At 54.4% G+C, this 11,877-nt stretch overlaps 5 protein-coding genes across 5 annotated transcripts; 3 read left to right on the plus strand and 2 right to left on the minus strand.

Moving 5' to 3' along the window:
- The first annotated feature begins 294 nt into the window (after positions 1-294).
- Positions 295-2,619, plus strand: BDZ83DRAFT_635135 (uncharacterized protein). The gene is made up of 2 exons (XM_060509148.1): positions 295-1,240; positions 1,305-2,619. The coding sequence occupies exons 1-2, from the start codon at positions 483-485 to the stop codon at positions 2,161-2,163; spliced, it is 1,617 nt and encodes a 538-aa protein (XP_060360496.1). The 5' UTR covers positions 295-482; the 3' UTR covers positions 2,164-2,619.
- Positions 2,620-2,790: 171 nt separating this feature from the next.
- On the minus strand, positions 2,791-4,470 carry BDZ83DRAFT_795883 (uncharacterized protein). Its single transcript, XM_060515852.1, has 2 exons — positions 4,013-4,470; positions 2,791-3,928 (listed from the first exon to the last, which is right to left on the minus strand). The coding sequence occupies exons 1-2, from the start codon at positions 4,281-4,283 to the stop codon at positions 2,973-2,975; spliced, it is 1,227 nt and encodes a 408-aa protein (XP_060360497.1). The 5' UTR covers positions 4,284-4,470; the 3' UTR covers positions 2,791-2,972.
- A 1,304-nt stretch (positions 4,471-5,774) lies between these two features.
- On the plus strand, positions 5,775-8,696 carry BDZ83DRAFT_45516 (fungal-specific transcription factor domain-containing protein). Its single transcript, XM_060503180.1, has 3 exons — positions 5,775-6,112; positions 6,252-7,578; positions 7,651-8,696. Exons 1-3 carry the CDS (start codon positions 5,886-5,888, stop codon positions 8,440-8,442), a joined length of 2,346 nt encoding a protein of 781 aa, XP_060360498.1. The 5' UTR covers positions 5,775-5,885; the 3' UTR covers positions 8,443-8,696.
- A 244-nt stretch (positions 8,697-8,940) lies between these two features.
- Positions 8,941-10,542, plus strand: BDZ83DRAFT_45553 (pectin lyase fold/virulence factor). Its single transcript, XM_060503185.1, has 3 exons — positions 8,941-9,363; positions 9,444-9,536; positions 9,602-10,542. The coding sequence occupies exons 1-3, from the start codon at positions 9,044-9,046 to the stop codon at positions 10,395-10,397; spliced, it is 1,209 nt and encodes a 402-aa protein (XP_060360499.1). The 5' UTR covers positions 8,941-9,043; the 3' UTR covers positions 10,398-10,542.
- A 61-nt stretch (positions 10,543-10,603) lies between these two features.
- BDZ83DRAFT_708104 (uncharacterized protein) lies at positions 10,604-11,458 on the minus strand (the record flags this gene model as incomplete). The annotated part of the gene is made up of 3 exons (XM_060511555.1): positions 10,604-10,992; positions 11,120-11,212; positions 11,310-11,458. 3 exons carry the CDS (start codon positions 11,456-11,458, stop codon positions 10,878-10,880), a joined length of 357 nt encoding a protein of 118 aa, XP_060360500.1. The 3' UTR covers positions 10,604-10,877.
- Between the last annotated feature and the right edge of the window lie 419 nt (positions 11,459-11,877).

Consider the following 11,877-nt stretch of genomic DNA (forward strand, 5'->3'; position numbering starts at 1 on the left):
TGTATTCTTACTCTTGTACCTCATTCTGAGTGAATACCAGTGGGCCACTACACACTGTAGTCTGTTTGGATTCAAAGTATGCTTTCGTACTTGTAATTTCGGCATTTATTCAATGGCAAGGGGACCAGGATTGTGATACGGTGACATCTGGACCTGGGAAGGCAGCTTCTTGCCCGCTGGGTCTTGTCCTCCGAACCTCGTCCAGTGAGGCCCGAAGAAATCCACAGTTTTCACTAGCGTAACCTCTGCATCGCCCCCCTTCACAACATTTTGTTGAAAATTTGCAAGTCACAATCTCTCTCTCTCTCTCTCTCTCTCTCTCTCTCTCTCTCTCTCTCTCTCTCTCTTTCTTCGCCTCCCCCTCTCTCTCTCTATATATATATCTATATCTCTCTCTTCGTTCACGATTCTTCAGAACACATATCCAATTCAGTTCCCAGCACTTACACATCTCTTTGCCTTGCACAAGGCTGACCAACACCATGTCCGGTGGCCCCACGTACCATGTCAACTCCGAAGAGATATGCCGTCTTGTCGGAGAGGCTATTTCAGATAGCGTGCCTACGATCTTGAATGCGGTCCTTGCCAGAGTTCAGGGTACTGGACCGCCTCTTCACTCGGAGCCATCGCGCCAAACAGAGTCACTCCAGCCCCCCGGGGATAGTATCCCATACCGCCAGCTACCCTCGCCCGGGACTCGGACTTCGTTGGTGCCCTCATCAAAGAAGTCCGCGTCGAAGACATCCGCCACAGTGAACTTGACAATGACCGTCAAGGTTCCAGGCAAACTCGGCTTTCAGAAGCTACGCAGATTGACCGACTTCGGAGCCCGCAATCGGTTGGGGAGCAGCGGCAAATGGCCATTCAACAATGTCTGGGACGTGACCTTCAGAGGCAATATAATGGAGTTACACTTCCGGAATGAGGCCTCCTTGAAGCGAGCGGAAGACGAGTTTTCAACTTTGCTAAGACTGCTCCGGTTCGAAGGTGTTCCTATCAGTATGGTCCCCAAACGGTACTACATTCTTGTGCGAGATGTCAATTGGACCACGGAATGGATAAGAAACAACGACGACCTTGCTTACGAATGGAGCCTTTTGACCGACGTTGCGATTTCCAAAGTCTTTCACAGCCTTCTTGACCTCTACATCGTTGTGGACGGACTTTCGGACGCCAGACATCTTTGCAATTGGCAGTTCCCGATGACCATCGGAGATCGGAATTTTGAAACCTTTAATCAGTAAGCGAGCACACTATTGTTCAATTCACTAATTCACTGGAACTGAAAACTGATCCGTCAATAGGCCTGTTGATCCTCGGAGCCTGCTGGACATCTGTCACAACTGCCGCGAACCCGGCCACTTTGTGAGCCAGTGCACGAACCCTGCGATTTGCTGCAGGTGTTTGGGAAGCCACCAGTGGCTGGAATGCACTGTCACGTACTTGGGTTACAAGTGCCCCAATTGCATGAAACGCCGAGGAAATTCACAAGACCCAACTCTCAACATTGACCATTGTCCCTGGGGTTGGGCGTGCAAAAATCCCGAAACAAGGGCGATGAGAGCGGCGCGTGAAAAGTACAAGAAGAAACCACGCTGGGGCAAAGGCACGTTTCCCAATGAAGTTTGGGAGTCTGGTAAATCCACTCGGCATTCGTCAGTTGATCTCGATGATATCGACACTTCCGATAGCGATGATTGCACGGGGTTCCTCAGTCAGTCGCAACGGCCGCCTAAAAGGGCACATTGTGATGGAGGAAATGAGGGCAAGACTTCTGATCAGACCCAGCTTCCTCTGAAGAAGAGATGGCCGCCTGAGTTTGTCCCCAAGTCAAGTGCGGGTTCGGCTGCGACGCTTGATATGAACGCAAATATAGGGCCTTCTACTTCCATCCAGGTTGAGGAGTCGCGGGCCACCCCGGCGCTTAGTATGGACTCAACGGAAGGCGTCACAACTCCCATCCAAATCCAGTCTCCGGCGGCTTCGGCGGCCTCTAGTGAAGGATCCTCGCAGCGAACCGCCATGGCTGTCGCCTGGGCCAGTCTCATGCCGTCAACAGCCCGAGGCCCACCGCTCGGTCAGAGGGGGGGCGCCTGCAGCACGATGCCGGCGAAACGAGGCAGACCTCGTGGCAGGGGTCGAGGCACAGCCTTTAGGCATTAGCTATTTTGTGACAAAAATCCAGATTGTAGGCGTTAAACTTATGGGAAAGAGGTGGAAATGAATATACTCTACTAGGACAAGACATTTCCATAGACTCCTGAAGTGATTGATTGATATCAGCTTTTCTTCACATATTTCAGTTTCCAATATTGAGAGAGCTGGCAGTATTTGGGTTCGAGGTTGAGTCTGTCTTATCCCGGATGTGAGAGCTTTTCTTCTCGGGTCATAGAGGGTGTCCTTCGTTTGCTTCATGTCAGCAAGTATTACAGCGATTAAGATACCTTACTCAGTAGGTTGTCTAGCACAATACTGGATCTCAACATGCACGCTGTCTTGTTTTCGTCCAGTAGCGTCATGTTCATACAATGCTTGAACGCTACAGATGGCTTTTTATCCAAGGTTGTCTGGGTGACCTTCAAGAACGTTGCAATAAAGTCGGGCGTCCGTCTGTCGCTGTTTTGAGCCTCCACCAGGGGCCGGCGCAGTATTTTGGCGAAGCCGAGTCCGGTCAGGTCCGTTATCACCACCGCACCGCCCAAAGAGGCCACAAACATAATGCGTAGAGTGACACGTCGCGCCATTGAGTTACTATCTTCTAGTGTTATAGTTCGTTTTCTTTTGCATATTCTCGCATAAAAGAACATAACGAGCTTCAACTATTTTCTACCTAAGTACCTATCCAAGATACTTGGTGGTGCCGCTTGCAATCCGGTATCTCCCATCAAATCCCCCCCCTGTCTCCCTCCAAACAGCCCGTCGACTCAACACGACCACGCACTCCACGTCCACCTCTTCATGTAGCATACTCTTCAAACTGTCGGCAACTGCTTCGCACTCCTCATCCGCTCCCACGCAGCAAAATACCCCTCCACCGTATCGATCCCCTCCTCGAACCCGACCTCGCGCGCCCGCGTGAGATCGTACTCGCGATCAAAGTTGCACTCCACCAGCATCACATGCAGGAAATCCCAATTGTACTCTCTTGCAGCGCCCTCATCCAGCCCGTGCTCCCGCGCCAGCGCGACCCACGCGTCGTCGTGCTTCGCGATGAAGTCCTTCATCGACGGCGGCGGGGTACTAGATCCGGACGCGGTACCCGTGCCGGCGTCGGGCGACGGAGGAGGCGCCACCCCGACGAGACCAAAGCGCTCGCACAACCGAGGCCACACCCCCGACCACGAAGTCACCGCCCCGCCATCCGCGACGTTAAACGCTCTTCCCCCGCCGCATCCCTCGGGATTCACCACCGCCGCGAAAATCTCCATCTTGGAGAGCACGTCCTGGTTGGTATCCGTGTGCGTGGCGCGGTAACTCCGCAACGACCCCGGGAACGGCACCTCCACTCGGCCTCTAGGACCCCCGCTCCCGGCCCCACCACCAAAAACATGCCGCCAAACAGACAGATAGATCCCAATACCCCTCGCCATATTCATCGCGTTCGACGTCGGCGCGAACCCGACAATCACATCCGGCCGGATCTCGGAAAACGTCCAGTTCTTCCCCCGCGACAGGTCCTGCAGCAGGTCGTGCTGCGCGTAGTAAAACACCTCGTCGGCCCACGGCCGCGGGATCCGCGGGCTGTCTTCGCGGAGCGGGGTGCGGAGCGTGACTTTGTCCGGGTACATGAGGCCGTACCCCTTCCCGCCCGTCTGCAGGACGACGAACGCGAGGCGCGGCGAGACCTTTTCGATAGCCCTGATCGCGACGGACAGGAGGTCGATGTTAGCGGCCGCTTGTCCCTTGGATTCGTCCGCATTGACGTATGCTACATTCGCAGAACAGGAGTCAATCAGAGCCCCGTTCTCTTGAGTTCTATGTAAACATGTTTTGAATACTGATTGAAACGTACCCGTGTAAAAGACGTGAGACACAGTCTCCACATCAGGGATCTTGTCCCTCAGTGCCCCCGCGACCTCGTCCACAGTCTTCGTGAAGTCGATCCCGGACACGAGGGCCAGTCGGGGGTCATCCGCAGGCAGCCGTGCCTGCTCGAGGGTCAGAGGGCGGTTCGTGGTGCCGGTGATGCGGGCGAATGTCGTGGGCGTGGGGTAGGTCCGGGCCTGGTTGAGGAGGGACCAGCCTGAGATGCCCGAGGCGCCGAGGATGAGTGCGTGTGCCATTTTCTTGGTGATTTGTTCGTTTTTCTTTGTTCGCTTTCCAACTGTGAAGTGATGTTTCTGGTGACCATGATATAGACTGAAGGTGAGATAGGGTGTCTATTATATAGACCTTTTTTCCCAGCCGAGTCCCAGGGCTTAGAGCTTGTTATTACTCGTGGTGATGTAGCTACGTGTGGTGCGTGGGCTGACTAACGAGCGACGAAGGTGTACACGGAAACCAATTCCCGAGGGTGATTGGTAAAACAGACTTGACGCTCAGACTTCATTTTTAGGGCTACGAAATGCGGTAAATTGAGAAATTGAATCAATTTGTAGGGGTTTGGATATTCCTCTAATAGAAAACTGAAAGAACTTTGTTGCGCGGTGTGGCTGACTGGCAACATGTCGTGAGATAGCGTCATATTTTGACTCCCGCGAGACTGAAGAGGTGAAGCCCCTCCTCCCTTTCTCAAGACAATAACGAGAGTATGCTCCTGGGCCATTGAGAGGCAATGCACTGACACTTTTGACTGCCTGTTGAGGTGAAAAGCCTACAATACCTTACTTGATGCAATTCAACTACAGACCAATTCTCGCAACCGGGGTGTTACGCCAAGCTTGAACGGAGAGATCCCATAACTTCAATCATGTCTGCGACTGAATCACATTTCTCCTTTCCATTGTCTTACGTCGTGGCTTCTTTCCAAAATCGTGGGAGACGTAACGGTTTTCAAAGGATGAGGAAATCCCCCGAATCGCGATGAAACCAAACTTACACACGCTCCGGGAGATGCCCCGCTTATTCCGGCTTTCTGGCCAATAGAATGAGGCTAGCCGGGACCCATTTCTCCGGGCCGCTCCGGCGTCAATTGTCATGCCGCCGGTTGCTCTGCCGCTCCCTCGTCGACAGAAGCATCATACGCGGCTGTGGCGAGTGAATGAAGATGAGAGTAATCAAGACGTACCTCATGGAATCTGGGCACTTGATCTCCATGTGCATGATACAATCCGCGTCGTGGTACGAGCAAAAGTTGAGGGTTTAGCCTGAGATCATAACCTGGTTTCTACCTCCACATTCCCGTCAAGTTTCTCATTCATGACAGCATGCTATAATCATCTAGACATCCATAAAAAAAAAACTCATGAAATTCAGATGAAGTCACTACCTCATCCAACAAACACAGAGAAGAATGTTGGTGATTGGCTAATCTCTAGGATGACTCATCTTTCGGCAAAATATTGCTTTGCCGACGAGACCGGAGAGAGACGAGCGCTCGGGCCGCTGCCAGCTGCCGGTGCATTGTGAAATCTGACAAAGCAACAAAACTGGCAAGCCTGGGTCACCTCGGCATCCTGACATTTCGCCGTCATCGGTGTGAAGGAGAGAGCCCTCTGACACATACTTGCAATGTCCCTGACAGTAAGGGAAGGTAAGTAGGCACGCGTATGCGTTTGTTGGTGGGAATTTGGCCATGGGCAACGCTTTCGAAGTGATGCATCGGACTTGACCTTGTCGCTTTCTTTCTCGTCTTTCTTTGTCGTTACCCTTTACTTTTCTCTCTTCCACCATCTCTTCTCCCCGCTGTACCCGTATCCGCACCGCCGGGAAATGCCCTTCCCACCATGGCGGCTCGCAACAGCCACCCACCCAGCAGCAGCACGATGGAGCCCAGGAGGAGCCCCTTTGACGACGGGCCTCTTCCGCCCATCAAATCAACCGCGTGTCGCCGATGTCATTCGCGAAAAGTAAAGTGTTCCGGCGACCAGCCCTGCCAGAATTGTCGGCATGCCGGAAAAGGTGCCGAGTGCACTTACCCGCGCCGCAATAGACAGGTCAAGGTCAGACAAAGGTACTTTACATTTGACTGAGAGCCATGCAACTACACAATACACACGGTTTCTTTCTTTCCTTTTCTTGTTTTCTTCCTCTTCCCTAATATGAATCACTGGATATGATGAGCTCATGCCGAATTGTTCATGAAAACACAGTTATATTGACGGTCTTTTGGATGAGATCCGTCGTCTCAAGAGCCAGGTTGCTTCCCAGAGCGCTTCAACCTCAACATGTGCACCGCTAGATGACGTGATATCAGCAACGACGTCGACAGCCACACCATCTCAGAACACCAGCTACACTGGCAACAGAGAGGTCCTATCAACGCCAACGTCCGCACACATAGGTGATAATGAAGAACCCTCGACAGTGACAGCAGCGGTGGAGGATGCAGTAGCAGCAGCAGCAGCAGCCGGGGTCACAGCTCCAGCAACGGCAACACTCGAAGTTCGACCGTGGTTCATCAACGCCAACGTCTTCCGTACCCCAATCCTCATCGGCGAGGTCGCCGACGCCGCCTTCTCCACCCGCTTCCGCCAGGTCATCTCGGACCCCTACGCGCCGCAACCCCGCCACATGCTCCGCGTCAACTACGCCCCCGACGCCGAGCTCATGGCTCTCGTCAAATCCTCCGAGATCGCCTGGCCCACGCCCTCGCGCTCCCGCTTCCTCGTCGAGGTGGCCCTCAAGTACGTCGCCCGCCGGTACCACGTCGTCCGCCGCAGCGCCGTCATGCGCGACCTCGAGCAGAGCATCCACAACCCCTCCTGGGGCGACCTCATGCTCCGCTCCAAGCTGTGGGCCCTCTTCGCCGTCGGCGAGCTCTACTCGACGAGGTCCATCCCCTCGGAGAAGGACTTCCCCGGGATGCCGTATTTTGCGAAAGCCTCGCGCGTGCTGGGCGTGCTCGATGAGCGGCCGGGCACGGACTCGATTGAGATCATGCTGCTTCTTTCTTTCTACTCGTTGGCTCTGAACCGCCGCTACAGCGCGTTTGTCATGTCCGGCACGGCGATGCGCATGGCCATCGTCATGGGCCTGCACCTCAACATCCCCGAGTCCCAGCTGCGCGACCCGGACCTGCGCGAGCACCGCAAGCGTCTTTTCTGGACGACGTACATTTTCGACCGCATCTGGGCTTCCAAGCTCGGCCACCCGACCGCCATCCAGGACAGCGACGTCGGCGTCGACCTGCCCTCCGAGGCGGCGGATGATAGGGCGGCAGTGGTGCGGACGCATGCGACCGACTTTGAGGATACCGCGTACCACGTGGCGAGCCTGCGGCTGGCGGCCCTCATCACCAAGACGGTCCGCTCCATTTACGGCCAGCGCAGTCAGGGCGAGGCGACGACGCTGTCGACGAGGGTCCAGCAGGCGCTCAAGGACCTGCGGGCCTGGGTGGAGGATTTGCCTGCCCATCTGCAGATTGATAACGCGGGGACTGGGCCGAAGCCTATTTCGCTGCACCTGTCTTTTAATCAGGTATGGGTACTCATTCGCACATCCATTACACTCTTCGAGAGACAAGTCATTGTTAACACACTCTTCTTCAAGTGCGCGATCCTAGCAACACGCCCAATTCTCCTCCACATCCTGCGAACAAAAGTCGCCTCATGGCCATCCGCAACCACGACCACAGAGACTCAGCAAGTCCCCGCGAGCGCCATCACGCTTTCAGAAGCCTGCATCCGCTGCGCGCGCCACTCGATCCGGTTGCTAACTGAATCGTGGATCGACGGGTCCTTTGCGACATTTGACTATTTTTACACGCAGTATCTCTTCTCCGCGCTGACGATCCTTGCCGCCTCGAGTCTTCTCCAGGACGGTGCCGTCGGCGGGGCGGGGCCGGGGACGACGCCCAACGACGACAAGGAGGCCTTTGAGGAATCGGTCAGGTTCCTCTCGCAACTGCGCGACGCGGGAAACTTTGCTGCAATGGAGTACTGCCACCACGTTGACGTGATGAGGGCTGAGCTCGATAGGTTCTATGCGAAGCGCAGGGGGAGGCTGGATGCCGAGCAGCAGCAGACGCAGACGCAGGTTTCCTCTTCATCTTCCTATGGTGAGGTACTACCACCGCCGCACGGAGCCGGGCCCGAACCCGAATCCGGCCCGCTCATGACGTCGCAATTCGGTTCCAGTGGTGCAAGTGGACTTCCAGTCCGGCCGGGGACGGGCACAGGCACGACGGCGGGGATGGCGCTGACGGAGCCGTCGTTGGAGGAGCTCCTTGCGCAACCGGTGTTGGATCTGCAGTTTCTGGAGGCTTCTTTCTATGATGACTTGCAGGCGTTGTATTGGCCTGATTTTAGCGCGGAGAATTGGGATACGTGGGCTTCGACCTAAAGGTCTTGTTACCCTGTTCATGGGAGAAAGTTGTGGTGGAGCGGGCCCAGGGAGGGGAGAGTCGGGGATGGAAGGGCCGTTCAAGGATGAACGGAAGCAAAACATTTCCGTTCCCATTGATGTACACTGTAAGCAGGGATCGAACATAATCCGATTTGAAGAAAACAAAAAGAGACGAGATTTCGTCGACTTCGTTTTTACCTTATTTGCGGGATCATTTTCTTCCGGGGAGGTGGTCCAGGTGGGGGGTACGGACACGGGAGAAATGGTACTATTTCCTGATTCGGTGGAGACAGGGGCTTATGATTGGGGGGAATTTCCATCTTTCTTTTTGCATTTCTTGGAACGACATGGTTACATTTTGGGGATGAGGTACGGGATATTGGTACCTGCATGTCTTGCAACTCTATGAGAGCCGTTGTAATCTAGGAGCGAGGGCGAAACGGCTTTCCATGGTCAGGTTGTAATCTCACCAACATCTTCCTCTCCTGGCAAAAGTGGAAGTCATTAAAAGGTATCGGATGTACTGAAGACATCGTAAAAAATCCACCCAGTTTCTTCATTCTCAACCCCCCGTGCAATCAAATCAGTCCACCAAGCCATGCTCCCCTCCGTATCCAACCCGCCACCGCGCGCGGTCCCCTTCCTCCTTCTCCTCGTCGGCAGCGCACACCACGCAGCCGCCCGCGACATTTTCGTCTCCCCCACAGGAACAGGCACGGGCACCCTCGATGCGCCGTACGGCTCCATTCAATCGGCCGTCGGCGCCGCCGCCGCGGGCGACACGATTTTTCTCCGCGGGGGCACCTATGCGCCGACGGCGAATATCCAATTTGCAAAGAGCGGGACGCGGACGCTGCCGATTAGCGTGAGGGCGTATCCGGGGGAGAAGGTTGTTGTCGATGGGGAGAATATGCCGGGGTGGGTACCTTTCCTCACCTTAGACTAGGGTGTGGGGGAAAAGAATGTAGGCTGACAGGGATTGTTCTGACTCTCCCCAGAACTCCAAAGGCGTTGGATGAGGCCTTACCAAATTCCGAGCGCGGGATCTTTCACATCCAGAATGCGAATTACTGGGCGTTCTACGATCTGGAGTACGCTGAGCCCCAAGTCCATGCTCACGACCACAGATGATCGCAAACTAACACACAACCAAAAGACTCATCAACGGGCCCTACGGAATGTACGCCCGCGACGCCTCCCACAACACCTACACAAACATCTCCACCCACGACAACTACGAAACGGGCTTCCAGCTCGAGGGCGCCTCCGCCAACAACACAGTCACGAACCTCGACTCCTACCGCAACCGCGACCTGCGCAAAAACGGCGAGAGCGCGGACGGCTTCGCGTGCAAGTCCGGGTCGGGCGAGGGCAACGTCCTGCGCAACGCCAGATTGTGGGACAACGTCGACGACGGGCTCGACCTCTTCATGTTTGGGTCTTCGGTGTTGCTGGAGGAGGTGTATGCTTGGGGCAACGGGTATAACCGGTGGGGGTTTAGCCCCTTTGAAGGGGATGGGAATGGGTTCAAGTTGGGCATCACGGGGAACCCTGTGGCGGATCATGTTGTTAGGAATTGCATCGCGTTTGGGAATTGGAAAAAGGGGTTCATTGATAATGGGAACCCCGGGAGTCTGACGTTTGAGAGGAATTCGGCGTGGAATAATGGTGACACGGGGTTTTTGATGCGGAGTTCGTCTTCGGTTATGCGGGGGAATGTCGCGGCTGTCAATGGGGCTTCGGGGAGTGCGCAGGTGAGTTTGGTGAGCACTGTGACGGCGACGGGGAACTCGTGGAATGACGGGACGACGTGGACGAATGCGTCTTTTGTGAGTGTTGATGCTTCGATTTTGAAGGGGCCTCGGGGCGCGGATGGGAAAGTCGTGGGGAGTAGCTTCTTGATTCCCAAGAGTGGTGTGGCCATTGGGGCGACTACGTTGCAGGAGGTTTGATTCTGGGTGTCTTTTGGGTGTCTGCAACTGTTTAGTGTCCACCGTACATTTCCTTTTTTTTTCCCCCTCAATTTGATGTATTCAGACTTGGACTATCTGTTTGTGAGGTAGTGTGCTTTAGTATGAAGAACTGAGCTGTAGTGAGCCAACTCCTCTCTACGTCCGCAACGTTGGATTTGCTTCTACTTGAAGTTTTGATGAAGTGCAAAGTCTTGAGCGTCCTCAGCTGAATAATGTATTACTAATCTGATACGAGGTTGTGATTGGAAGGCGTGGAATGTCAGTCCCCACTAGTGCCGTCGCTTTTCATGTCTGGGGAGGTTTTTTTTGTCGAGTCTCTCGAAAGCGAGCCTAGGCGCTTAACCCCAAATCTTAGAACCCAAACCCCAACCCTAGCCAAAGGTGTGCATTTCGGCACCCTCCATTCCTGTTGAGAACGTCCCACCCCAGTCACCACGAATAGACCATCGCACCATACCCTCAAGCCTTGGTCTCGCGGTAGGTCTTGATCTCATCTCTCTTATCATCAACCGGGCGATCGGCGTCGATGAAGCTCTTGGTGTCGTCGCGGGTGCACCAGCAAGCACCAGAGTTGCTAAAGAACAAGAAAAACTCATGATTAGCCACGTTGAATCCTTTTTTTTTTTTTTTTTTTTTTCGATTTCTACAAAGCTTGGCGCGAACGAGCCCGCGTGCCACTTTGTAGACTGTAGCAAACTTACTTTGCCGCGCACCAGCCCTCGGGCATGGTGAGCTTCTTGCAGAGCGTAGGGCAGCCCTGCTCTTCGCCGGCGGCGCAGCTTCGGACGCAGTTGCTATTTTCGAGGCAGAAAAGGTTAGCGTGACTGAGCGACAGCGACTAATATTGACAAAGGTATGCGCTGTGGTGTTTGGGGACTTGTCGGTTCATACCCGTTGAGGCAACGTCCGGATGCGCAGCCCGAGATCTCGTTTCTGTAGCACTTTGTGGCCGGGATGGTGGCGTGGCCGTTCCAGCCGGCGAGGGTGCCGGGGACGGCGGCGAGGGCCAGGAAGGCGACGGCGAATGATGATTGGAGCATTGTGAATATTTAGGCTGAAAAGGGTGGATCAAAGGAGTGGATGCAGTAGTTAGTACGTTGGGTTGTAGTAGTGAAAGATGGGGTAAGGAGTGTGGTGAAGAGCCGCTGGGATGAGTTGTCAATCATGGTGGTATATATATACGATTGGGAATCAATACTATAATGTTGTGACGATCGTTGCTGCATTCAGTTGCGAAGCTCATTACTCTGTAGGATTGACTAGTCGTGCGCTTCTGAGGGTGTTGCAAATTAAGTGAGTACCCTCAATGTCGAGAGCGAGTCAGTGCGGGCTTTGGTGGGACACTTGTCTGAGCCGCTGACTCCGGAATTCATCAATCCAACGGCGCAAGATCTGGTTGCCGATGGAATTCAGTTCCAAGACAATATTAGATGATGAGAGCCAACGACAAAGCGCATGT

Source organism: Colletotrichum acutatum, assembly GCF_030867785.1.
Source record: "Colletotrichum acutatum strain CBS 112980 chromosome Unknown BDZ83scaffold_117, whole genome shotgun sequence".
In the NCBI taxonomy this organism is placed as follows: domain Eukaryota; kingdom Fungi; phylum Ascomycota; class Sordariomycetes; order Glomerellales; family Glomerellaceae; genus Colletotrichum; species Colletotrichum acutatum.

Excerpts from the sequence above, each read along its gene's own strand:
- BDZ83DRAFT_635135 (XM_060509148.1), top strand. The coding sequence starts at position 483 with ATGTCCGGTGGCCCCACGTACCATGTCAACTCCGAAGAGATATGCCGT. Across the intron at positions 1,241-1,304 it reads AATTTTGAAACCTTTAATCA|GCCTGTTGATCCTCGGAGCC; the intron begins GTAAGCGAGCAC and ends ATCCGTCAATAG.
- BDZ83DRAFT_795883 (XM_060515852.1), bottom strand. The coding sequence starts at position 4,283 with ATGGCACACGCACTCATCCTCGGCGCCTCGGGCATCTCAGGCTGGTCC. Across the intron at positions 3,929-4,012 it reads GTCTCACGTCTTTTACACGG|CATACGTCAATGCGGACGAA; the intron begins GTACGTTTCAAT and ends CTGCGAATGTAG.
- BDZ83DRAFT_45516 (XM_060503180.1), top strand. The coding sequence starts at position 5,886 with ATGGCGGCTCGCAACAGCCACCCACCCAGCAGCAGCACGATGGAGCCC. Across the intron at positions 6,113-6,251 it reads CAGGTCAAGGTCAGACAAAG|TTATATTGACGGTCTTTTGG; the intron begins GTACTTTACATT and ends ATGAAAACACAG. Across the intron at positions 7,579-7,650 it reads TGCACCTGTCTTTTAATCAG|TGCGCGATCCTAGCAACACG; the intron begins GTATGGGTACTC and ends CTCTTCTTCAAG.
- BDZ83DRAFT_45553 (XM_060503185.1), top strand. The coding sequence starts at position 9,044 with ATGCTCCCCTCCGTATCCAACCCGCCACCGCGCGCGGTCCCCTTCCTC. Across the intron at positions 9,364-9,443 it reads GATGGGGAGAATATGCCGGG|AACTCCAAAGGCGTTGGATG; the intron begins GTGGGTACCTTT and ends GACTCTCCCCAG. Across the intron at positions 9,537-9,601 it reads TGGGCGTTCTACGATCTGGA|ACTCATCAACGGGCCCTACG; the intron begins GTACGCTGAGCC and ends CACAACCAAAAG.